The sequence below is a fragment of the Amblyomma maculatum genome, chromosome 6, assembly GCF_055883805.1.
Source record: "Amblyomma maculatum isolate TAMU_Amacu chromosome 6, ASM5588380v1, whole genome shotgun sequence".
Lineage (NCBI taxonomy): Eukaryota > Metazoa > Arthropoda > Arachnida > Ixodida > Ixodidae > Amblyomma > Amblyomma maculatum.
In genome coordinates, this window is record NC_139349.1 from 35,295,729 (window position 1) to 35,320,719 (window position 24,991).

General features: G+C 44.3%; 1 protein-coding gene across 1 annotated transcript in view; it reads left to right on the plus strand.

Annotated features, from left to right (window-relative positions):
- LOC146185492 (uncharacterized) overlaps positions 1 to 24,991 on the plus strand; it is a 193,783-nt gene that overhangs the window by 148,787 nt on the left and 20,005 nt on the right. The window contains exons 5-6 of the mRNA XM_084607840.1: positions 8,251 to 8,362; positions 13,171 to 13,403. Of these exons, the coding sequence (XP_084463966.1) occupies positions 8,251 to 8,362; positions 13,171 to 13,403 (345 nt within the window). The remainder of the gene's footprint in view (positions 1 to 8,250; positions 8,363 to 13,170; positions 13,404 to 24,991) is intronic.

The window sequence follows — 24,991 nt, forward strand, 5'->3', positions numbered from 1 at the left end:
GTACGCATGCGTAGTGGCGCTTTGCTATTTCCCTATCCCCTCAAGCGGTTGGATCAGCCTTTTCTAGATCTTTGCAATCAAGCGAAGTGTGTGTGGCTCGAGCGTGTCGTGGACTGGTTTGCTACTACGAGATTAACCAACAAGCGCGATGAAAATCCCGCTTCTGCTGCGTTATAAGAGTATTATGAGCGTTGCTCAAGACCATGCAGCGTCTGTTGTCCAAATCCTCCAGTGACTCACCGAGCGTTTAAATCAGCACCCGACACCCACTAACACATATTTAACTTCCACCCGGTTCACCTCCAGAGGCCAATATTCAGGCAAGTGAGGTTAGTGTCAGGAAATTAGAAAGCGCTGTGCGTTTCTTACCAATGTTTTTAATATTTCAGGGGGTTAAAAAAAGCAGAGTTTGCATTAAAAATTTCGGACAGTTCGACCTCTAGCTCATAATGGCTGCATGAAAGCACAAATGTTGTCGCCTGCTGCCCCGATACAAATGAAATAGGCGTAAATTATTATTAACGAATCGCGTCTTCGATTTCAGGCATGCAGGCTAGATTGTGCGCCTCGATGGTAGAGTGTTCTAGAAGAAGCCTGAGTAGCACAAGACAGAAACTACTCGCTAAGGCACTTGATGTCGCCACTAGTGAACGAAATCGTGGAGCAGGAGTGACGCACTAGAACGCGTTGCAGCAGCACCGCCGAGTTGGTAAGATAACAAAACTGAGAACTGAATTTGCGCTGCGTGTCTGGGGCACGAAGTGATTTATGTGAAAAGGTTAGATGCATGCGAACAAACAGATGCCGTGATGAGCGCGCCCGTTTCTGGAGGGGCAGCGATCGAAAACTGTGGTCACGCGAACATCCGCCCCCGCTGCAATTCCCATTTTAGTTCACTGTAGCCTCGAAAAACATGCTGGAAAGGGCGACTAATTATGGCAGAAAGTTGTCGATAGCCTCGGCGCAAATTGCGCAGGATCTGGAGGAGCATCTGACCAGGTAGTCATCCGAAACTCTGTCATCGTGGTGCAAAGTGAACCAGGCAGCGTAAGGCAAAATACACTGGCCGATTATCTCTCTCGGCGACAAGTCTTATACCCAAGTCCAACAGACCAGCGTACTTCAACGTTCAGCCTTGATTCCGCTTCTGGCAGAACACGTATTTTGGCCACGGTCACGACGACAGGGCCAATAAAGTGACTTTAATACGACACTGGTACGAATCAATAGTTAGTGCAGCACCAAAACAGAGCCAAAGCGCATTCGTTTAGTCTTAGTCAATGTGATGCGGCAATTAAGGGCTCTAAAGCTCTTATAAATTGACAAAATACGATAATAGTGTTCGATACATGCGCGGTAAAAAGAACTGCAAACAGCGCGGAGAGTACCCCCTTCGTCATTTGGATTTCTTATCAGCTCGCGTCTATCGTGGTGGTTACAACCTTGCTCCAGAGAAGCAGATACAACCATGATGACGAAAAATTCGATCAGCGGAGTGCGTATATAACCGCCACGTTGTTCGGGTCTGTTTTTATTGCTATAGTAAATGTGATTAGGCCAGGAGAGATTCAACAGAATCATCTATGGCACCTACTGTGCAACGCATGCTGACAGCTCTTCTCGGAGCACTGCTGTACTAGTTTTGTTTTAATGATTACATGGCTAAGTTTCCTTTTAACTCTACATAAATAAATAAATAAATAAATAAATAAATAAATAAATAAATAAATAAATAAATAAATAAATAAATAAATAAATAAATAAATAAATAAATAAATAAATAAATAAATAAATAACAATTTTAAATGTTTTCTATGGTTTTGACGACGTTCAGTTTCAGTGTGTGCGCTTGCGTGCGTACGTGTTCCATACTCCAACATGCTGCTTCATACGTGAACTTGAAATTAGTATAGGGACCATGAGGCAATACTGACTGCGGTTAAAGAAAGCACTTGAGTGACCAGTATTTCATTAATCGTCGGCACACCGCCAGAATTATTATGTAGCTTCATTAACACAGAACATATCGTTGACTAAAATGTGGTCCTCATGCCTTCCCTCCACCCATATGCGCTGACAGGGAAGAAAAAGATTAAATAGATCGACACTGCACCCCTTCAGTCCCCATTGCAAGGACCACACTTAGGCATGCACCCACTGATAAGCTTTGCCCAGATTTTCCTCTCAACGTCTTGTCTTGGGAAGGGTGAGGGGGAGGGGTAAGAATTCGTTTAGAGGCCGGGCTCCAGGGCGCACTTCATTACCTGACTCCTTTAAAGCGGAAAATACTCTGGCAATACCGAAACACAACCAAACTCCGTCTTAATCCAAATTTTAACTTGCCAAGGCGATCAGGTTGAGTCAGGTAAATTCTCGCCTTAAGGAACGATGAAGTCCTGTCTACTCACATCCACTGATCAAGGCGTTAGCTAACACGTTGGTTCAAGCAGCTTTTATCTGGGCAATTTGGCTATCATTTCGTAGTAAATCAAGATTGGCTGGTGAAAATGCATCGGCTAATAGTTGACTGATTAGTTCGAATAAATGTTTGGGACTAGACTTTGCCAGACGACAACATCTGTACAAGATGTTTTTTTTTCTGAGAGTGTCAACAATGCTTAAACATAGGATTTTTGAGATAAAAGACGGCTTTCTTCGCCCTACCATTCAGCTCCGGTGTGCGTCAGAATACAGTAAACGCCTGATAAAAATCAGGCTGGTCAACTAATAATAGATATTTACCTTTCATATGTAATGTTAAAATATTAGAATATTTTGAATAATACCATTTGAATCTTTATGGTCTGAAAGGTTCGTAGCTCTTCGTTATTAATATCGGTATCAATTTTCAGATTTTCGAAAATGCTATTCTCGCCGCCGCTGCTGCACGATAAATTTTGGAGCAGCCATCGGGCGAAAGCCTTTAACCCATTAAAGAGCCTCAATGTAATAGTGAGAAAGCTAAATATTTCTTATTAGTTAACCGGCCTAATCTGTCTCGTGATGCACACCGTCACTTCCAAAGCTATTTCGAAAAAGGGGCTATTCTATATCAAAAATCTTATTTTAAGTTTTATTTTATTTTAAATTTTATTTTAAATTGCTTAGGTAAAATACCTTGCATAAAATTTTCGCGGCTCCCTGTAAATTTATCAAGATCCAGTAGAGTGCAGCATCTTTTAAATGAGGCACCGATAACCTATTCGGTGCACAGTTATTGTAAATGACATCTTTTTTAGTTAAGGCAGGTGTACTTGTTGCAAATATCTACAAAAAAGTGCTCCAGCACATTTGATGGCCTGAATATAAATTGCATTTTGACTGCTTAGAAAACCTTTTACTTATTGAAACCTTAACTTTCAATGGGGGCGTATGAGACTTTTAAATAAGCTACTCTCAAAGAGCTTCCGATGCTTCGAAGAGTTTCGGGGAGTTCTATTTCTTCGCTTCTTTAACTGCTCAGGTATAATCCCATTACCGTTTCCCAGCAGTTTCCTTTGAGTTGAACACTATGCTGCGAGCCTACTCACAGATGAAGGTCTCCGCAGCTCACTCCCGTCACGTTATATATAGACTGTATTTGCCATTGAACAAGTCGCTTCCAAAACACACAAGGAGTGCAACGAAACAAAAGAGTGCGCAAAAGCCAACGCCCACGAGCACGCACGCCTACAACTCCTTTCTTCCGCGAGGTCGGCTGGGCCGTAAGAAAAGTTGGCCCTGCTAAATTATTTGCCTCCCTTTCAACTTACGAGTCGGTCAAGAAAGAGCACGGAGTGAGCGCTCCGCCCACGACTGAACGAGAACAAACGGAAAGCAGAGAAAGAAAGGAAGCTCTACTTCGCCGTGGGGCCGGAATTTTTTTCGCAATAGCTGCGCTTCTTTTCTTTCTTGTCTACGCATTGTTGTTTCGGAATGTTTCGTAAAGAGCTAGGCGACGTGGATTGGATACGGCTTGGCTTGTATTGAATTAGGAAAGCGCCGCGCAGCTCGTCGATCTGTGTTTGCCTTTGGCCCATACGCGTTGTCTCAGGTTTGTTGCTACTGCCGCTGCCAGGTATAGGAAACGAAGGCAGTGCGCTTGTGAAAACGCGGCTGGTGAGCGACGAAGGTAGTTGCAGGGAGGGAAAGGCGGTGGCTCGTTATTTTCGCTTCCCAGCCGCTGTTGCCAATCGCTCCCTCCGGTACTGCTTCGCTCCTACAGCGTCGAGACGGCGTAGCGCATGCCGGAGCGTTTGTTCTACCAGAGGTTTATCGACTGCATTTGGTTCCGTTCGGCAAACTCAAACGATCTTTTCGGTGAGCGTAAACTAGTGCGACGAACGTTGTCCGTTAAGGAAAGCGTTCATTTCATCCCACCCGAAAAAAAAAAAAAAAAGCACTTCGACGAGAGATATGAAAAATAAAGAACGAAGGTGAACGTCTGACGGACAAATCAACATAAACATACACCAGCACTAATTTGATGGTGTAGGTGTGGTAAATGGGGTTTAACGACTCAAGGTGGCATAACCAATGAGAGGCTGATTAGCAATTCGATTTTACTTAGGCTGCCATGTATACTGTTGTGCGCGAGTAACCCTCATCCCGCAAGTCTTACGGGAGCTGGAGATGCATGTTGCCGCACAATGTTGTCAGGCGTGTCTCATAGCGTTAATCGCTTTGCGACGTTAAACCTGGTACACCAACCAAACCATAACGTTGTAAAAGTCTTTGACCATTACATTTGTCTTTTATTCCTCGCTCACTCGGTTTTTTAGGCAAGAAAGGGTCACCTCACAAATCGACCGAACCATAAAGTTGTTAACGTCTTTGACCATTACTTTCGTCTTTAATTCATCGTCCACTTGGTTTGTTAGGCAATAAGTTGTCACAGTGGCCCCGAAAAGCCGTAATCACGCGCTGCTGTTTTCATGCTGCACGGGAAGACACGATCGCCCTTATCGCGAATGTTCGATGATGTCTTTAAATTGAGGGAAGCTGAAAGTGGCGCCAATAAGTTTTCTTCTGCCCGCTCTGCCCATTTCAGTTATTTGTGGGCGCAAGTCAGCCGAATAAATCTTCCTTTTGAAAGCTTTCCGCGGTCTTCCGGACTGCCCAACTGCGATTACTATTACGTGGCAACATGAGTGCGAAACGACTGTGGCTATATGCACAGTTGGCTAACGAGCGTGTTAGTACTAAGCACTAGTTGAATACGTCAACTAGCAAAGTTAGCTTGCTATCTACTACTAGTGAGAAGCTTCTGTGTCTGTCACGAGTTATCCTTTGCAACAACAGCCCTTCCCGATCGCCCTTGTAATCTTTCTTTGGCTAATAAAATGCACCGTTTCTATTCGCGTCGGTCCGATTCAGCTTCACTGGTGGTCACTGTTTGAGACGATGCTTAAGCGGTGAATATTGCGCGGATATTCTGACGAGTTAACAACAGAGTCGGATTCAGCAAGCAGGCGCAGTCGGGCAGCGCTTAGGCACGCAAGGACCCTTGAACCAGATGCGACCAGGTTACGGCGATGGATGTATGATATAAATATATTGATACACTGGAATGAACAAGCGTCTTGCCTTTCTTATGGCACGTTGGCGACCAGTTGGTGTCAGAGAACAATAGCCTGGAAAGAGGAAATAGGCATGGCAAGGCACCTGATGCGGAAGGCTGATATGCGATAGTTTGTTAGGGCAACGGAGTGGATTGGAAGGGAAGTCAAATGTAGCAGAGGGCAGAAGTGTTGGGCGTGCAGATGAGATTAAGAAGACTGTGGCTGCAGAATCATGTGAATTGAATTTTTGGGGCAGGGACCTTTGTTATTTAACGGACGGAACGGGGCATATGACGATGATTACGATGAGTGCCTAGGGGACGTTCCAGCCCCTCTTACTTCGTGATCAGTTCTTTCCTTGGCATTGCAAGGAGTTTGCTAGCTAACATACCAGGTCTTAAAAGGAAGCCAGCAACCAACTTTTTTTAAGGTTTTCAAACTATGAAGACGGCTTCTGCCGCACGGTACAAGCGTTGGCGGACATCAGAAAACAAAAGAATGTTCTTAACTACTAAACAGCATGGTTACCTAATTTCTAATAAATAACATTTCAATTTAACAATTAGGCATCTAGTAACAATTAGGGATGTATAACCACCGAATATCATTATCAAAATTAGTTTTTAGAATTTTGAAAATGAAATTGCACCCGACGCAATGACTTGGCAATTTTTGGTTGCCTCGCGCCAAGAGACGCGCGCTTTCAGAAAAACCGTGTCTTGTGGGCGCCGTCCCCGGCGCCTTCAATCAATGGCGCAAGTACCACGTCACCTTCTCTGTTGTGGGCGGGAACAGCAAAGATGGACGAGCACCTTAGCGCGTGGTGGGACAGAGAAGGTGACGTGGGAGTTTTGTCACTGACTGACAGCGCAGAGGGTGGTGTTTGGAGCGCGGGTTTTCCGAAAGCGCGCGCCTCTTGGTCCGAGATAGCCAGAATTTGATGAGCCACAGCGCCTAAGATCAGTGACATTTTTCGAAAATCTAAAAACTCATATGGCTCCTAATGATGACCAGATACTAAATCCTGATTACAACTAAATACACAGCAGAAATAGATAAAAAATTAGTTATCAGAAATTAGTTAACCAGCTTGCTAGTTAACATCTCTCTCCTATTCACTGATGTCTGCCAATAATTGTGCAATTGTTTTGTAGAAGCTGTCTCCATATCTCAAAAATCGTATTTAAAATATTATTCGCCGGCTTCCTTGTAGCGCTTGGCACCAATAGCACTGTTAGTTGCAAGGTTATGCCAAGGAATACTGAATCTGATTCTCTCTTGCGCACGGTACTTATTGACCGAGTCTACGAATGCACAACGCGTGTGCGTACTGGTTTGGTTTGCTGTTTTGTTTTTTTTTAGTTCTTCTGCAATATATATATATATATATATATATATATATATGTGTGTGTGTGTGTGTGTGTGTGTGTGTGTGTGTGTGTGTGTGTGTGTGTGTGTGTGTGTGTGTGTGTGTGTGTGTGTGTGTGTGTGTGTGTGTGTGTGTGTGTGTGTGTGTGTGTGTGTGTGTGTGTGTGTGTGTGTGTGTGTGTGTGTGTGTGTGTGTGTGTGTGTGTGTGTGTGTGTGTGTGTGTGTGTGTGTGTGTGTGTGTGTGTGTGTGTGTGTGTGTGTGTGTGTGTGTGTGTGTGTGTGTGTGCGTGTGCGTGTGTGCGTGTGCGCGCGCGTGTGTGTGTGTGTGTGTGTGTGTGTGTGTGTGTGTGTGTGTGTGCGTGTGTGCGTGTGTGTGTGTGTGTGTGTGTGTGTGTGTGTGTGTGTGTGTGTGTGTGTGTGTGTGTGTGTGTGTGTGTGTGTGTGTGTGTGTGTGTGTGTGTGTGTGTGTGTGTGTGTGTGTGTGTGTGTGTGTGTGTGTGTGTGTGTGTGTGTGTGTGTGTGTGTGTGTGTGTGTGTGTGTGTGTGTGTGTGTGTGCGTGTGCGTGTGCGTGTGCGTGCGCGTGCGCGTGTGTGTGGGGGGGGGGGGGGGCGGGGGGGTTGTTTTCTTGAGTTGTACTATATGTACGATTTGCTCATCCGTAGGCATCGTAAATCGTTTTCAGTGACCTAGCTGGCGCATCCCTTGCCCAAAACACTACTTCTCTGGTGCCTTTGTTAAGGTTGTGCCGCTTACGCTCTGTTAGGGGAGAATTGATTCCGTCTGTCGCTCACACTTCCATAGTATTAGTTCATTTAGTCAGCTTCAATGGGCTGAGTTAGGCATTACGGCTTAGCCCATTGAGGTGGGCTAAACGGCATGTGTACCTTGGTGAAATAACTGTATTTTCATGTTCTGTCTGTCCTTTTTGTTCTCCTGCTCTTTTATTGCCAAAGTAATACTACTCTAGGTTTTGAGCCTTCAGCGTAGCGCGGCCGGTAGCCACGTCTTACCCACGTGACACTGTGACGCCACACCCCCCGTGGGCTGGCAGGAGCTGCCAACTTGGGTCTCTCGTTTCACACGGGACGGTTATGCCTGAATCAGTCTGCTAGGACCCTGAAATTCACTTTGCCCCTATAGGCCACTAAGGCACGTTCATACGGCTTGGTTAAAGCGGAGCTTAATATGTGGGCTGAGGAAAAAGAAAAGGAGAAGAACGCTCGGTCACCCGCAGCTAATGCTTTCGCTCAATATTTGGTTCAGCAGCGTTGAACCCTTGTAATTTTATTTTCATTGAATGACTAACATGAAGATAACCACGTGGCGTTTTTCCTCTGCAGCGCGCGGGGTGGCGATCCTGGAGAACGCCGAGCTGACGACAATGGTGAGCGTCATCGTGGCGCTGATGCTGTTCACGGCGCTCTTCTGCCTCGTCCTTAGGCTCTTCAGCAAGTAAGCACCTTTTCTCACTTCTGATCACTTTTTTTTTCTTGCCTATTTTTTCACCGTGTCGTGTACAGCAGGATACACTGCTGCATTGCCACAAAAAAAATATTACACTCAATGAGATGCAAGTTAAGTTACAACAACAGCAAGCCCTCGTCGATACGCTACTCAAATGCAAGGAATAAGAGGCCATCATAACTGACTGCAGAGCAAAAGCCTAAGCGGCCAACCCATCACCGCTGACAGAAGAACACGTCAAATAACTTGTCAATGAATGTATCCAGAAAGCCTACATGCCTCTAACACAGCGAATTACGCATCAGGTTACACAGCAGTTCTTGCTGCACATGACCAAACTGTCAAGTTAGGAAATGCAGGAAATCCACGTAACCCTACAAGGCTTCCACACACTTGTTCAAGAAAACTACACTACTCAGGTTCACCTCGAACACCTTCCAGGAAACCCGGAAAACGCCCTAAATAAAGCTAAATCATATATAAACTCGGCGTAAACAAACTTCGAATGTATATAAGATGGCTCCCTACAACAGTAAATAAAGAACACCGCCACCAATATTGGAAATGTGGCAGAGGAACTGCAGTTCCTTGTAACCGAAAAAAAAAAAGCTTCTTCAACTCGTATCGCAAGGCAATGCGGAATAAATATCTATAAATGAAACCCACGCCATGTCACGCTTTGTCCCAGAATATGAAACACTCACTCGATAAAGTACAAATCGCACAGTTCATATTCTGGTACAGAAGGTGCTCAATGAACAACACCATGTGAGCAACCTCATCAGGCATATATTTGTTGAAATAATCCCCAACAAAGATATCTGGAAGGTTTCGATGTACTTATGTGGGAAGCGGACCTATTCACACAAGGACAGAAGTTTATTGCAGTTGGAGACCAGGGCCCATCGCACTACCTGGGGATGTGTCATAACCAGCAAAAAGGGTCTGCGGGTAAACGATACTATGCATAATCACCAATTACTATGGTGAATGAACCACATATTCCCAGCAGAATGGGCAGCGCTGTTTCCAGAGACACAAATCCTGACTTTGACGTTCACCGGCTGCATCTCGCAAGAGAAATGAACCTGGCAGGGATCGCCATGTAATACAAACTGAAATACCCATAAGAAGACATCTCTTCGCATCGGTAAGGCTCGCCTTACGAACTGGGAAGCCTTTCGGCTTCCATCGGTATATCAGTAAATTTTCATCGGTATATCTGAACGTACACGCCTCTAGCCAAACAGTTCTCCACCTTGGCTTTCCCGACAATTTGGAGGAGCTTGCCGTGGTCCACAATTTCAACCAATTGAAACGCTGAAACATAAATGAAACAGGACGTACGACCCTTAAGAAACTGGCATAAAGAGAAAGTGTAGAACCTATGTGCGCCAAGTAACGCATCCCGGACGAGATCAGCTCATGTATCACCGTACCGCCCCCCCCCCCCCCCTCCTCCCGCGAAATATGCATTTTACATACCAAAAAAACCGACGCCAGGCAAGAGTTTGTGCTCTAAGCAAAGCGCACGGAACACATCCGGAAACCAGATACCCTGACGGAGCGAGATACCCGGGGAGGCAAGGCCACTCTATTATCGTTATGAATTTCACATTTCAGAAAGAATGTCTGCAACTATGCCAACGAATGACACTGACGTAGCAGAACAGGTGCAGCTGCTCAGCCATCTTGACATGCAATGAATATGCCATAATCCTCAGTGATTTACAGTCAGCATATAGGAATTACCAAAAAGAAAGAATCTCCATCATACTTGAAATCCTTCTTCTCCCCGCAGCAGAGAGAGACTCTTTAATTGGAAAAACATAGAATTTTGCCGGCGTTTAGATTTCGCTGGCATGCTAGTCTGTGTGGATAGGGGAATTCGGGAGGGTCCCCGCAGCACCCCACTTACCAGACGCTTACATCATATGCACTCCGGGACACACCCACAAGTAAACGAGGACGTCGACGCCTCAGCCTGAGGATACACTAAGCGGGCACCAATTCCAGAAGGATTTAGGAGACCCTAGGTTGTACCCGAAAACTATACTGACATCCTCCTGCATTGCAGACTTGAAAAGAAAGAAAGAATTATTCCCAACCTCACCCGAAACTGGTCAGAGAAAAGGCAGTAACACTGCGAAAAATGTAAACCAACAGCACGTCCACAGCACGTTACTACACAGGATAACGCTCACCACCTACAAATAGGACTGCACATTCTATAACGTGTCAAACACCCTGCAGCATATGCTTTCGGGATGCAAGGAACCACATGATACCATAACCACCAAAGTTCTAACCAACAAGCAATGGGAGACCCAGCTTTCAAACCCCAGCCTGGATGACCAGCATAGTCTCGTAGACCGGGCTAGGGAGATATGGCTCGGGTCCATGGCTTCCTGGACTGTAGAGGCTGCCCAGCTGGGGCGAATATTTAACGCCTGCTCTCAATAAAAGATTCTCTCTCTCTCTCTCTCTCTCTCTCTCTCTCTCTCTCTCTCTCTCTCTCTCTCTCTCTCTCTCTCTCTCTCTCTCTCTCTCTCTTTCTTTCTTTCTTGCTTTTTTCCATATTTATTTATTTATTTTTTATTTATTCTTTCATTAATTGGTTTTTTATTCAGTTTTTATTGCTTTCTTTCTTTCTTTTTCTCTCTCTTATACCTCTTGTACGCTATTCTCTGGAACTTGCCAGGAGGTTCGCTCCAAGTAAGATAACGAAAGCACGCACCGTCCACCAGCACTATCCACTGCTCAATAGCGCTTATTAGAGTTGCACGTCTTCTACAATTCAATCCTCTCGGTAGCTTATCTAACAAATACGTCTGCAGACAATATCACTCACTCTACACTGGGAACAATAACTGCTTATTCCTTAATGACCCTGACAAAAACACTAAAATAGATATTAACTCTTTCCAGTGATGGAGTGAATCAAGAATTACATTTCCATGTAATGACCAGAAATGTCCTTCATCTGTAAACTTTGTCAAGCACCATTCGACGACGTGGTCGATATTGGCGACATTCGACATGGCACTAGTCTTTTCATCTAATTATCTGGCCCACGGCAGTAGCAGTTTCAGATAATCGAGCGCGGGTAACCGGACGCAAAGCTGCTTTAATGAATTTAAATTTAGCCCTTAACTAATTCTAGCTCCACCCAATCTGCTTTTAAGAGCGCAAAACCTCGGGTGTAGAGAAGACAGCGCAGTGTCGCGGTAATGTACTAATCAATCTGCATGTAACTATAAAGACGGCACATCCGCGCACTTTCCTGGTAATAACTTCCTGCCTAATTTTTACAAGCAAACAATTAATAAAGATATTGATATAATAAAACTCCCCAGTCGTCTTTCATTCCACCATTATTGGCCGGCGAATCCCAAAATGTGCGATTGGTATGCGTAAATAGCACAGCAGGTGCTCCAAGAAAGCCTGTCACTAATTTATAAAAATAGACTTCCACAGATGTGAACAAGGCCTTTGCACCGTGCACAGTTGTACCAAAGCTGGCGGACATCAAAATGGGGTAGTAATGTTAACTATTAAGCTGATCAACCTAGTCATATTTATTAACATTTTAATTATTACAGTTAGTTCTGTAGCCAGCCATTATTAATAGTAATGCTAGTTTATAAAAATTAGAAAACGCCATAGACAAAAACTAATTAGCAATCTTGGCAATCTCGCGCCAAAATAGTCGCGCTTTCGAAACATTCGTACTCTAAGCACTGCCCCCAGCGCCGTCAATAAATAGCACAAATGCCTTGTAACCTTCTCTGTTTCGCCTGCGTTGCGATGCTCTCCGCTGCTTGCAGCTCCCGCCCACACTGAACAAAGAATGTGACGTGGTACTTGCGCCATTGATTGACGGCACAGGGGCAGTACTTAGAGCGTGGATTTTTCGAAAGCGCGCCTTTGGCGCAAGATAGCTAAAACTTATTTAATAACAGTGCCCCGAGAAATCTCGTTTTTGAAATTATAAAAACATGTTAGTTATTTTATAAATGTGGGCCAGAGGTCGCTAATTGGAACTATGTGGCGAACTGTGATAGCCAAGAAGTTAGTTACCAGAAAATAGTAAACCAGATTACTTGTTGCTACTACAATCTTGTTTTCTGATGTCCGCCAGCATTTGCACAATTGTACCATAGAAACTGTCTTCATTTCTAAAAAAAAAAATACTTTTTTTTAACTAGTGTACTGCTTCTCGAGACACCTAATATATAAGCCGGACACTGAAAGAAGTGCCTGACGAGAGAATCAAATATGGTCCTCATCTCACAGAGAACGCGCAGTTTTGCGCTGGAACATATAAAATCACGCCGGTGTGTTTATGTTAAATGCTATTCAACTGGCGCTGACGTAATTTGCAGAAGCAAATAGTACTGCGTAACACAAGCACAGAGACGACACATGCAATATGTACGTTTGCTTTGTTGTATGACACACACGCAGCCCACAGAGGTTGAAGTGAACGCACGATTGTCTTTCTTATTTCTCTATCTTTTTCACCTTTTTGTTCCCTCTCCCTCACCATAGATGTTGCTTTTTCGTGGGCCCTTGTGCTACTGCCAAAACATGTACATGTGCATTTGACCCTTCATAATTTCATTGCATTGATTTGGTATTCGTTACATGCCCTCGAGCGCGATCGAGTGTATGCATTCAGAAGGGTAGATACTTGGGCTTGTTGGTACATGGTCGAAGGGAGCAAAATGTAGCACATTTTGTTCCCTTCAATCATGTATGCATTCAGTTGATCGAAAGCGCATCGCTACCCGCAGAGCCCGTTTCGGCTCGTCCGGCCGGGACAGAATGGGCGACGCAGCCTCGCCGTCCCCGGGCCCCGCCGTGCTCAGCTCCGTGGACGGATCCTTGGGTGGCAGCGGTGCATCCGCGACGCAAGGGGCCAAGGGTGGAGGCCCTGGCTCCCGGCGCACATCACGCAACTCGGTGGACTACGCGGCCTCGCGCCGGGCAAGCTACGGCATGCTCGCGCCTCCTGGAGACTCCCAGGGTGCGTCCTCTCTCTTCTATAACAGCGCTTCGTAGCATTTCGTATCATTCACCGAAAGAAATGAAGATATGTCCATAATGCAAAGGAAGCCCGGAACCATTGGCAGTAAGTATCAATCACCAGACGGAGCGAATATACTCCTGTGATAAAAATAAAGTCCGGAACCAGTTCGTATTATTCACCACAGGGAGCGAATATACACCAATGACAAAAAGAAATTCCAGAAACAGTATACATGTTGATCGTGAAAGCGCAATGAAACACAAAGACACATCATAGAACACGCACATGACCTGTTCTTGTATTTCATTGCATTTTCACGATCAGCCTGGTAAACCAAGTCACCGAAACGCTGCCATTAATCCAGCATTAGCAAAAAAAAAAGCGCATTTCCCTCGCTGAACTTACAGAATTGCTTCAGAACAAACAAGGTGGTATTTATTAAATAATCAAGACGTGTTATCGAAACACAAAAATGAGAATTCTTTCTGGTTATCTTAAAGTCACATTGTGAACAATGAAAATATATTCTTCTTTATAAAAGTTGTTCGCTGCTTCTTGGTGTGTTAACATTTTCCAAGCAGCAAAAAGCCCATTTATGACGCATGAAATGAAATAAATCTTTTCCCGCAACTCGATTTATATTTGCAACTTCCCAAACGAAAAAGGCTGGGTTGCCGCTGTTTTGAAGCAAGCGGAGTTGCACCATAGCCTCCAAGACCAGCGCCTGAAATTGGATATCGCCTACACAGCTTACTTGCGAAATCGGCTGATCGTGGCGACACCTGCATTTCGTTTTCGAGTGTTTTACAGCGCATAAAACTTCAGTTTTCAATGTCAGTGGTTCCTTTCTGTTTAGAGTGCCATTTTTATAGCTTTTTATCTCTCCGAAACAGAGACACAATAACATAAATAAATTAAGAAAAGAGCCCGGACCTTTAAAGGAATGTAAGACCAAGGAAATGTAGCAAAAGCTCAAATAAAATTATATTGAATTCTTAACCACCGCATTTAAAGGTGCGACGAGATAGCGTTAGGGGCTCCCGTTTGAGGCTCTCTCACAGTTCCTCGTTTGCGTACATGCAGTCTTTACCCGCTTATTTACAAATCAATTAATTTATCTCGGTAATACGTTACACCTTTTTATTAGCATACAGTAATAAGTTACCACTTTAGCCAGCTACTGGTCGTATACGACCATCCGACATGTAAAGCCCCGATTTAACCAAGCCGCTTGGTCCAGGAGAAGCGTGCTTCACTCAGCATCCAAGAACACTGAGAGGTTGATTCTTATTCCACCTTTGCACCTCAAATGAGCAACTCAAGTTGAAAGCTTGTTCCAACTTTGTTAAATCGTGTGGTGACGTTAAGTCGCGCAAGCCATTGAAGACTGATCGCTCGGCCATGTCAGCTGCCAGCTTACCTCCTGCCAGTGCCGTACCCGGTATTTTTCGCCCTCAAAACGAACACCGAACTTTTTGGATGATGAGACCTTTAAAATATAGAAACAAACATCGGGAAGTTCGGATAAAAATAAAGCAATAACAATATAGCATGAAAAAATAACAACGACGGTCACCAAGATGTTCTACGGAGCAAAACAAAAATAAGAAATCTTATTAAGTGGTCTATTGAGTTTCTATAGATATTTTAGGACCGTCGTCGCTCTCAAGGCCAAATTGCTTCTGTTCATAAATTATCTGCCAACTAAAGAAGTACATAGATCTTCATTTTCTATCGTCTGTATACAATCCGTAGATTACCCATACACTAAGGTACATCATACAGCTTTCATTTTGTTTCTTCTATAGACCTTTGCAACGAGCGCCCCCTGGGCGTCTTCATAATGCTCGCTGGGCTGTTGTGTGCGCCTGACGTCAGTACGGTGGAAGCGGCAGCAGAACCGGTTTCCAACAGCCCAGAGAAGAGGTGTTTTGACCTCCTCCTCGCCAGATGCAAAGGTCTATAGACTATCCCTCTTTATTTTGTCTTGAATAAACTATAAACAAATGTTGAATATACGACCATAAATCTATCATCGTCATCAGCCTGACTATACCCACTGCAGGGCGAAGGCATCTACCATATTTCTCTAATTAACCCGATTCCGTGCTAGCTGCATCCACTTGACCCCTGCGAACTTCTTAACCTCATTCGCCCACCTAACTTTCTGCCGCCCTCTGCTACGCTTTCCTTCCCTTGGAATCCAATTTGTTACCCTAGGCGAACATCGGCTATCCTCTCTTCGCACTACACGCCCTGCCCATGCCCATTTCTTCTTCTTGATTTCCACTAGAATGTCAGTAACTTGAGTTATTTCTCTGACCCAATCTGCACGCTTCCTATCTCTTAATGTTACCCCTACCATTTTTCGTTCCATCGCCCTCTGCATTGTCCTCAACTTAAGTAGAGCCCTCTTGGTTAGCCTCCACGTTTCAGCCCCGTTTCAGCTCCACGTTTCAACCCCTATAAACCTTATATACAGTCCTCTATAGACAGTTTATGAATATATTTTCTAAAGTATAAGACGGAATGCTTTCTTCTATCGATGCAGGCCAACTTCATTTTGTGCTCAGTGTTCTTTTAAGGACAACTTTGCCTAACATTGGGTCATGGCCGACAGCTAGAGCTTTAGGCTATCAAGACACGCTCCGTGTATACAGGAAAAACACGCTAGTGGACAGGCTTAAGAAATGGGCGCATGTTTCGCATGCATCAGCGACAGGTCTTAAAGCATTTACAAGTTGAAAGTTGCGAATATGCTAACAGTCATTAAGGCGCATTCAAGCTTCAACTTACCCTGATTAGTTTTACAATTTAATGTTCAATTTCAAGGTTCTTGTACTCAGATGACGAATGCGTACAATCTGTACCTCCATTATGCGGAAAGCTCACGACTAAAATGTGCCATGTTTTTCAAAAAATCATTATTAGCATTCTATTAAAACTTAATTAAGTTTGTTGCTAGATGGTCAACCAAGACCTATCGAAGCGATCAAGTCATGCGCCGCCAGTGTAAATTATGAGCTAGTTGCTATAACGTGATTGAAAGGCAGCGCGAAAGATAAGGAAGTAGAAAGAGCAATACACACGACGCTTACGAACAACTGCAAATTTATTGAACCTTGAAACATGATATGCAGGTGGCCTCGTGTTGAAATTCTCCGTAAAATGATACGCAGCAAAAAAAAAAAAAATGCAAAGACACGAGGCAGCCAGTGGAATTCGCCCACTACGCTTGTTCTCCCGCGGCCAGAAAGTCCAACTTTTTTTTCGATCAGCAAAGTGATCTTGTGTTCATGCAATTGGTTTCTTTTTCCTTTTTTGTTTTTTAGAAGACAAGTCCTTTATGCTTCGGATTTCTTTCGGGTCAGACTTATATTTCCTGCGCCGTAGTATTTCGCGCTATGTATCTCCCACCTAAAGGCGACCGTATATGTAACTTTTCTTCCTATTTGGTTCCTTCCGGTAAATACTACCAACAACAAAACAACCACCATAGAAGGCCCCAATGCATCTCCCCTTTCACGTGCCAGCGGAGGCTTGATCCGTTCTCCCCTTTTTTTTCTCCCTAATGTTCCTTTTGGAATCAATTCAGGGAATTGAATATCCCCTCAGGAAATTTCAGACTTTTCGCTCTAAAATTCGGTCTGGATGAAACAAGATATAGTCAAAAGCTCTGAGCGAAGTTTAAGGATTACGCGAGATATTGGATGAATGTCTTCCATGAGAGATATTTTCGGTCAATGATAAACGTCCGCGCTAGTACAAGGCGCAAACTAAATTCTTAAAAGAGACAGGTGCAGTCGATGCCAGTTCAAAACATCCTTCCCTAGTACATTTTTTGGGCTTACTCAAATCCTGTCAGTCGCTACATGCCTCTCCTCCTTCGAAAATGATTTCATCAAAACGCTTGTTTCGGAACGGTTGTCAAAAAGATCCTTAGGATTGACGGCCAATAAATGACTTCCACTATGTCGTCACGCCACCTCACAAACAGGACATCTGCACTATCGTTTCTTCGTTCTTCGAATAATTGCTGTTGTTCAATGAAGATGGGGAGGTTTAGAGACAATTCTACCTTGCCTTTTTTTCTTCTTCCTGGGCTGTCCTGACATCTCGTCTAAATGCCCAAATTTGCAATGCAATATGCAAAAATGCAATGATTTCTCTACAATGGCACTTTTCTCTCGGCGTTTCTGCATATTATACAGGTGATATATTTTGCTCGCAGTATGAACGTTATTTTTTTCAACTTCCTGAAGTAATGGTTTCTATCTGCACGACAGATCAACCAATAAATACGGCGCAAATGTAGACACTAACCTCAGTTGTAAAACTCCCGAACAAGATATGAACCCATGCTAGTTATTTATGAGCTTGTTTCCATTCTTCCATTCGAAGTCTTCGGGATTAAATACTCTGTGACCCGCCGGAGTGCCGCAGTGTCTTTAAAGAGAGCTCGGCTGATGGTACTAAGGTCAGCGGTTCGATACCATCCATGTCCCGATGAAGGTAGAATGCAAAAGAAAGAAAGAAAGAAAGGAAGAAAGAAAGAAAGAAAGAAAGAAAGAAAGAAAGAAAGAAAGAAAGAAAGAAAGAAAGAAAGAAAGAAAGAAAGAAAGAAAGAAAGAAAGAAAGAAAGAAAGAAAGAAAGAAAGAAAGAAAGAAAGAAAGAAAGAAAGAAAGAAAGAAAGAAAGAAGCTTATGTGTGGTGCGATGTCGATTCACGCGGTGAAACCAAGGCAGCCTAAAATAATGCGGCGCCTTCCGTTGGCATCCTACTTAGTCCATGGGTCACTTCGGGATGTTAAATTTAGAGATTTAGAGTAATTCTTATGCGTTTGCTTTTCTATACGCAGCCTTCGGTGGTGATGGCTAGCAGTCTTTCTCAACGCTTACCCCTATCTGAAACCTATAGTACACATTAATTAAGAAAACACAAACATGCAAATTAAGTAGCAGCAGCGAATTCTTGAAATTTGGTCTCCAATAACCTGTACGAGCAAAAAGAAACAATTAACAAATTACTGTAATTTATCACAGAACAAAAATTGAATTTTTTCTCTATTGCTGTGTAGAAAGAATGATGAATGAGAAAAAATTTTCCAGTCCTTGGGAAGTACTTTTTGGTTACGTCGCGGAACAGCAGTGCCTAAACATTTATCAGAGATGACTGCTAGTGATTGCAAAACAGCGTTCGTTCGTCCGACTTCAGCGCGACCTTTGGCCGGAGACGTCACCGGGGGCATCGCACCGGCAATGCACGCGTCGTGCGGTTTCGAAGACGCGCGCGACCAGACGGGCTCCCCCGCCCCCGTTTCTCTGCTCTCCTTTGCGCGGATGGCACCGGCGGAGCTGTTTTTATCCGCCAGAGATTGGCCGCACGATCGATGGCGTCCCAAGAATAGACCTCCGGGCTGCTGCTGCTGCGTTGGGATAAAAACATATGCACTCGAGAATTCTCTCTCGGTGAATGCGCACCGGACGCGCTTAGATGAGCGGAACCGGGAGACGAAGAAAAAAAAGGGGATCTTCAAAATATTGATCACCACTCGGAGAGAACCCCCTTCCCAGCTTGTCGTTTTATTTTTATGTGCTAAACTGGCAAGTACGTCCTGCTGGAATACTCACAGTTTGGGGCAACAGATGGCAGCATTGCTGATTCGAAAGAAATAGCCACTTTTGATATGAGGCATTTTTTTTTTAAGCAGCTTGTTTAACTTGTGCAGCAAGCCAAGATGAAATTGAGATGTTGCCCCCTTCCGGCGTTAGCAGAGAGACCGCAGCGGGGGCTGCCTATAGGAGTCGACTGTTGAAATGGTCCGAGCAAGGAAGGCATTTATAGTTATGTGAGTATGCTAGTGCGCCATAAAGTGGCCAAGAGCGAGGGAAAAGTTTTTATATTCTCTTTTCTTATTTTGAGGAGCGCCGTTGGGGCAACGCGTGTATGGTTATTCAGGCGAGATTGGTTAAATATACTATATGTAATTGCAGGACTAAAGAACTGCGTCGAATATAACGGTGTGTAAATCTACTATGCGATCACATTCAACGATGGTGTGGACTTAGAGAATTCGTGTCAAGAGGACAGCAATTGTAATCTCAGTGAAGCGCATGCGACCAGACACCAGCAGTCGGAGCTGATAACGCATCCTCTCACAAGAACGGGATTAGCTTAATCAGGAATTCAAAATACTAGCCGAAATATTACAGGGGAGATTTAAGATAATGCAGGAACTATAGGTGTCGGGCTCCTGGTCGATAAAGAATATAGTTGGCAACGCACAGGATTTCTACAGAATTACTAGGAAGGTAGAATGTATCGTAACATATAATTAGAAGTACGAGCTGATGGTTGCAAAGGACTATGCACCTATATCTAACTATGACAATGAGATAAGGAGGTGAAGACGTAGAATCGGGTAGGGTACTGATGGGAACATAATTGCCAAGCTAGGCCAGAAGCAGAACACTAGACCGTAGAGACTAGGGCATATATTCTAGAAAACTCAGGTCAGTTTTATTAGCGCGACCAAAAGGTTTCAGATTAAGTTGAGAACATGTTAACGAGATGTTTAAAGGAAACTTACAGTTATAACGTTCAGAGACAACAGAAGGGTGGGGTGAGCCAGAGAAAAGAAAAGCAATTTAATAATATCCTATTCGAATTGAGGAAAACGAAGTGGGCATACGCAGGGCATGTAGTGCGAAAGCAAGATGTCCGGTGGTTGTTGGGGGTTGGCAAACTTCCACGCAACTCCGGACGAGGACACAGATAAGGAGACGAACAACGCGTGCCCTAGCGCACCTCATCGTCGTGTGCTGCGGGGCAGTTTGTTCATCGACCATGCATCAACAGGCGCAAAAGCCATGATATTTTTTAAGGTAAAGGAGCGAATTCCGGGACTCAGCAAGTGTAGAAGTTGGATGGGCGAACGAGACTAAGCGAAACTTCCGGGGATTATTTGGCTTTGGCTTTGTGCTGGGAATGGTTGACTGGAAGGTTATCTGAGAGGTCTTTCCTTTATCCGGCATTGACAATTAGTTTCGGCTTAGGGTGCTGAAGGTTAAAAGAAGAAGCAGTGAAGTGTCCTAGTTTTCACCAACTTGTAATAACCACTGAGACAGATCAAACTGTAATTAAAGTGGCACAATCATTACTTATCAGCAGCTGCTTAACAATTTAACCAGCTCACGGGAAGCTTTAGCGCGATTTCTTCTGAGCATGAGCCCCGCCCCAATGACACAGTGGTTAAAGTGCTCGAATGCTGAACCCGTGGTAGCGGGCAACAGGATCCAGGCCGCGGCGGCCGCGTTTCGATGGAGGTGAAACGAATGGCGCCCGTGTAGCATTTTGCGTTGTTAGCGTGCGTCAAAGAAGCCCCGGTGGTGGAATTTTCCGCCCGTCTCCTCACGGTTGTTGTCTCTTTAGTGCCTAAACCACGCAAACCAAACCAAACCTTCTAAGCGTGACCTATTTTACCTCTCGGAAGATTGCTGGCACGGGAATAGAGGCACATGCTGCGAGAGAGGAAACTGTTCACGCCAAACTGCTGCGCCTTCAATCACGTCAGGCGTGCTTAGAAAAGGCGGACTGACTTGCCTACATTACTACGGCTTTGCTTCGCGTTAGCAGAAATTCGGCTCTCAGACCAACGTGGGTAAGACAGAAGAGTCAGGAATTCATTTCCGTGGTGCCAATCACTCCCTTTCAATGGGAAATTGCCTGTGTTCTATTGACACGTCTGCCTGCTTGCATAGGAAAGCCGTGTGCAGAGCTGGTGGCGCCAAGAGGATTCAGCTTACACTTTTTGGCGCTCATCATCTTTTATATAAGGTTTCTTTTCTTTTTTTCCCCCTAACCTAAGCTCAAGACGGATCCACGGAGGATGTCACAATTTTTTTTTGTTTTCTTTTAAATTTCTCCGCTCATTGTTTCCTTTTTCTATGGCCTCGAGATTCCTGCCACGATAAATGAACAAAATTGAAGGCTGCGCTGACGGAGATGCGCAGTGTTGGCAAGCTGGCTGACTTAAAAGGTTAACCAATATCTCAACGTACTCGCCATTCATTACATACATGGCATTTATGTAGTTGGCACTAGTTTATAAAGACATGCCCAGCAGAGACATTAGTCTGCCAACCAAGATCCGTATAACCCGTGCTATGGTCTTTCCAGTTGTGATGTATGGATGCGAGAGTTGGACTGTGAAAAAGGCTGACCGCCGAAGAATTGACGCGTTTGAATTGTGGTGCTGGCGAAGACTCTTAAGAGTTCCTTGGACTGCCAGAAGATCAAATCAGTCGATATTGTCAACCATAAATCCTGACTGCTCATTGGAGGGTAAAATTCTAAAGTTAAAGCTCAGCTACTTTGGTCATCTGATGAGAAGAGAGGAGTCGCTGGAGAAAGATTTGATGTTGGGAAAGGTTGAGGGTCGCCGGAGAAGGGGTAGGCAGCGAACGCGATGGTTAGATGGCATTCTCGAGGCATTGCAGATGAAGCTATGTGATGTTAAGAAGATAGTGAGAGACCGGAAAGCGTGGCGTGACATGGTCCATAGGGTCACGAAGAGTCGGACACGACTGAACGCCTGAACTGAACTGAACTGCCCTGCTGCGATCTAAGAGCATACTTTTTTTTTAATCTCACGCTTTCTTGTAACATCATTCAGAGCAGAAAGCATTCTTAGCCTAAAACCTTTTCATACGTGTTTTTTGGGGTTCCTAAAGGGCTATACTACACATTCAGCAACTACGGAGCTCCGCTGCGCTTTTGGCTCAAATAAGTCCACCTAATCTAGGCTATAAATAAACTGTCGTTCTAAATATTGTAGAAAAACACGGTTGTTTTTTTTTTTTTTTCACTATGATCTCGTTTCCTGTGCGAATCACTAAAGGCGTGAAAGAGAGAGTGTGTGTGTAGAGTTGTAAAAGTTGGGATATTGTACAGAAGAGAATAAAGGTTCGCTTTCCAGTACAAGGAAAACCAAAACGCTGAGTTAAATACTAAGTATCGAAAGGATTTGAATCTTTCCGTACAGTGAAGTGCTTACAAAAACTGCGTTTTCATTATATAATAGCAAAATACGAGAACTTTGTGTCATACCTTTCCCTGGGCTTTGAATTCGCAACTGCTGCTGAGTAAAAATAATGTCTCATAAATAGAGACGTCAGTGCAGTGAGCGAGGTACTCAATCTAGTATAAATATCTACTTTGATCTGTATATGCATGAACCTTTCAGTAAAACGTGACGTCTAATTTAAACTTCAAACATTTAAACTTTTCCTCCCTTATAGCACACATTTTTCTCCTTCGCCCTCCTCCACCTCGCTGCCCCCCCCCCCCCCCCCCCATTCTTTTGTAGGTCATGATGTTATGCATTTGCAAAAAAGAAGGTGCAGATGTTCTAAGTGAACTACGAACCCAATGCTACAAAAAAAAGTGGAATAATTTGCTTTGGTATGATTTTTCTCATGCCGAAGAAAGCTGTATCTGCCAATGCCTATACTCGGGGACACGTTTTCTTGGCAATGAGCGCAAAGGTAGGAAGGCGGGGCGTCTTTAAATATGTCGCTCCGCCATGTAGTCCGACCGCGCGGCTTTCGGCCTGCATAGACGTTGCAGATCATTTCTTTCGTTTGTTTCGACAGCCTGCGTCTCTTGAACTATTGACTTGAATCTTGTTTGGTGAAAACGCTTCCAACCGTTGCGGAGTGGACGAACCAGAACCGGAACGACCCGAACAGGCGACAGTCGCCATCTTGTTTGCAAAGTCGGGGCGTCTCGAAAACCCGCGACAGACATCACACGAGAAAACCCGGTGGAACCAAGACAAATGTTTTAGGCATAACAGCTTCATTTCGGAAAATTGATTCTGTTATAAGAAATATACCGTAAATAACTAACGCTATGATTTCAATTTGTTTTTGCAGAAACTGCTCATGCAACTAGGGACTATATTCAGCTGCGTAGGAAGATTATGCGTTTCGGCTCTGTATCTTTGGCTCCATTGCCAAGAAAAAGTGTCCCCGAGTATAGTACCTCACATCAACATCGCCGTAACGTGTATCTGAGTTTAGTGTAGACACAATTCAGCTAGAGAACCACCGGCGGCGCAGCATATGGCGTTCTGACTTTTCTTTAAAAAAAAAAAAAAAAACGTGCAACAACGCCGTCGTCATCAGGCGCAACAAATGTGTTTACGCGCGTAGTTTTACTCACACAGTTCACAATGCCTCCGTTCATAGTTCACGATAGATTTCGCCCTGAATTCTAATGACAGGCGGTGTTATTTATGGGCCTGTACACGCCTCTACAACCCCACGGTGTCCGCCATCACAACAAATACTTGTTTTCAAGGAATCCATTGCTGTGAAATATATATAGGCATTTTCTCCGCCCTTGCATATGCGATCTATACTTCTCGTTTCGTGCAATGACTCCCCTCTTAACTTTATGATTACATCATAGCTTGCGAGCCTCTTCAGCCTCGAGACGAGCACGTGAGAGGCAAACATTCTTAAGAGATTAATTAAAATGACGGCGGCGCTTTCCATTAATATTGATCGAGGGATTACTTGCAATAGGATTGCGTGCGATTCTATAATGGTTAAATTTTCCTTGCCTGGCTGCTGTCTTTAATTTGTATTTTGACAGGACTTTAGCTCGCAAAGCCCCTGTGCTCGCGAAGTCGCTAACTCATTAGTTTGCCTTTGCAGGTAATCCCGTTTGAAAGTCTTCTCCTACGTACCAAGAGATTATAGGCGTTAAATGCAATTAGCGTCGGAAATATCAAGATTGATAGCGTCTGAAATTCGTTGCACAACCCTCCTTGCGTTTTCTTTTACGGTGATTTTTTGGTGGGTAGACTTCTCTCTTTTTTATTTTTTTAATATCCGCGTGCACATGTTTAAAGTTCAAACAGAAATACCTTTCAAAATGGCCTTTGTTGAAAAATTCGCAATTCGCGCGATCTCAGAAAGTCTTCTAATGCGCGCCCACGACTGCATTTGCGTACGCTCTCTTGCCTTCGTTAAAATCACTAGCAATAGCTAGTCAAGGGAAAGCAAGGAAAACCTAATGAGAACTCCTACGGGTATATTAATTAGGTTCGCTACGGTTTCCTGTTATCTCGAGAGACGCTGGCGTATATTGTGCTATGCCCGAATGTGCGGATCTCTGCCTTTTAATTTTTACTAATTTACGTACAGTAAGGGCCTTTCCGAGCATTACAGAAGCTGAAGGTCGCTAAATAACTTCTTTGGGCGCTCACTTGGCGCCCTGTAAGAGCGTCACAAATGAAAGGCGTTAAGGTCACCATGCTTTGTTTCACCCATATAGTGAATTTGCAAGATTGAAAGCATGCGAGTTGTCGCTTGGCCCCGTTATAGTCATGCAGTGGTTAGAGTGCTCTACTTCTGTGCCCAAGGATGCAGGATCGAATCCTGGCCTCGGCGGCTGGTGTTCGCTGGAGACGAAAAGCAAGGCGCCCGTGTGCTGTTCGATGTCAGTGCACGTTAAAGAACCGCAGGTGGTCGAAATTTCCGAGGCTATCATCCACTACGGCGTCTCTCTCAAACCA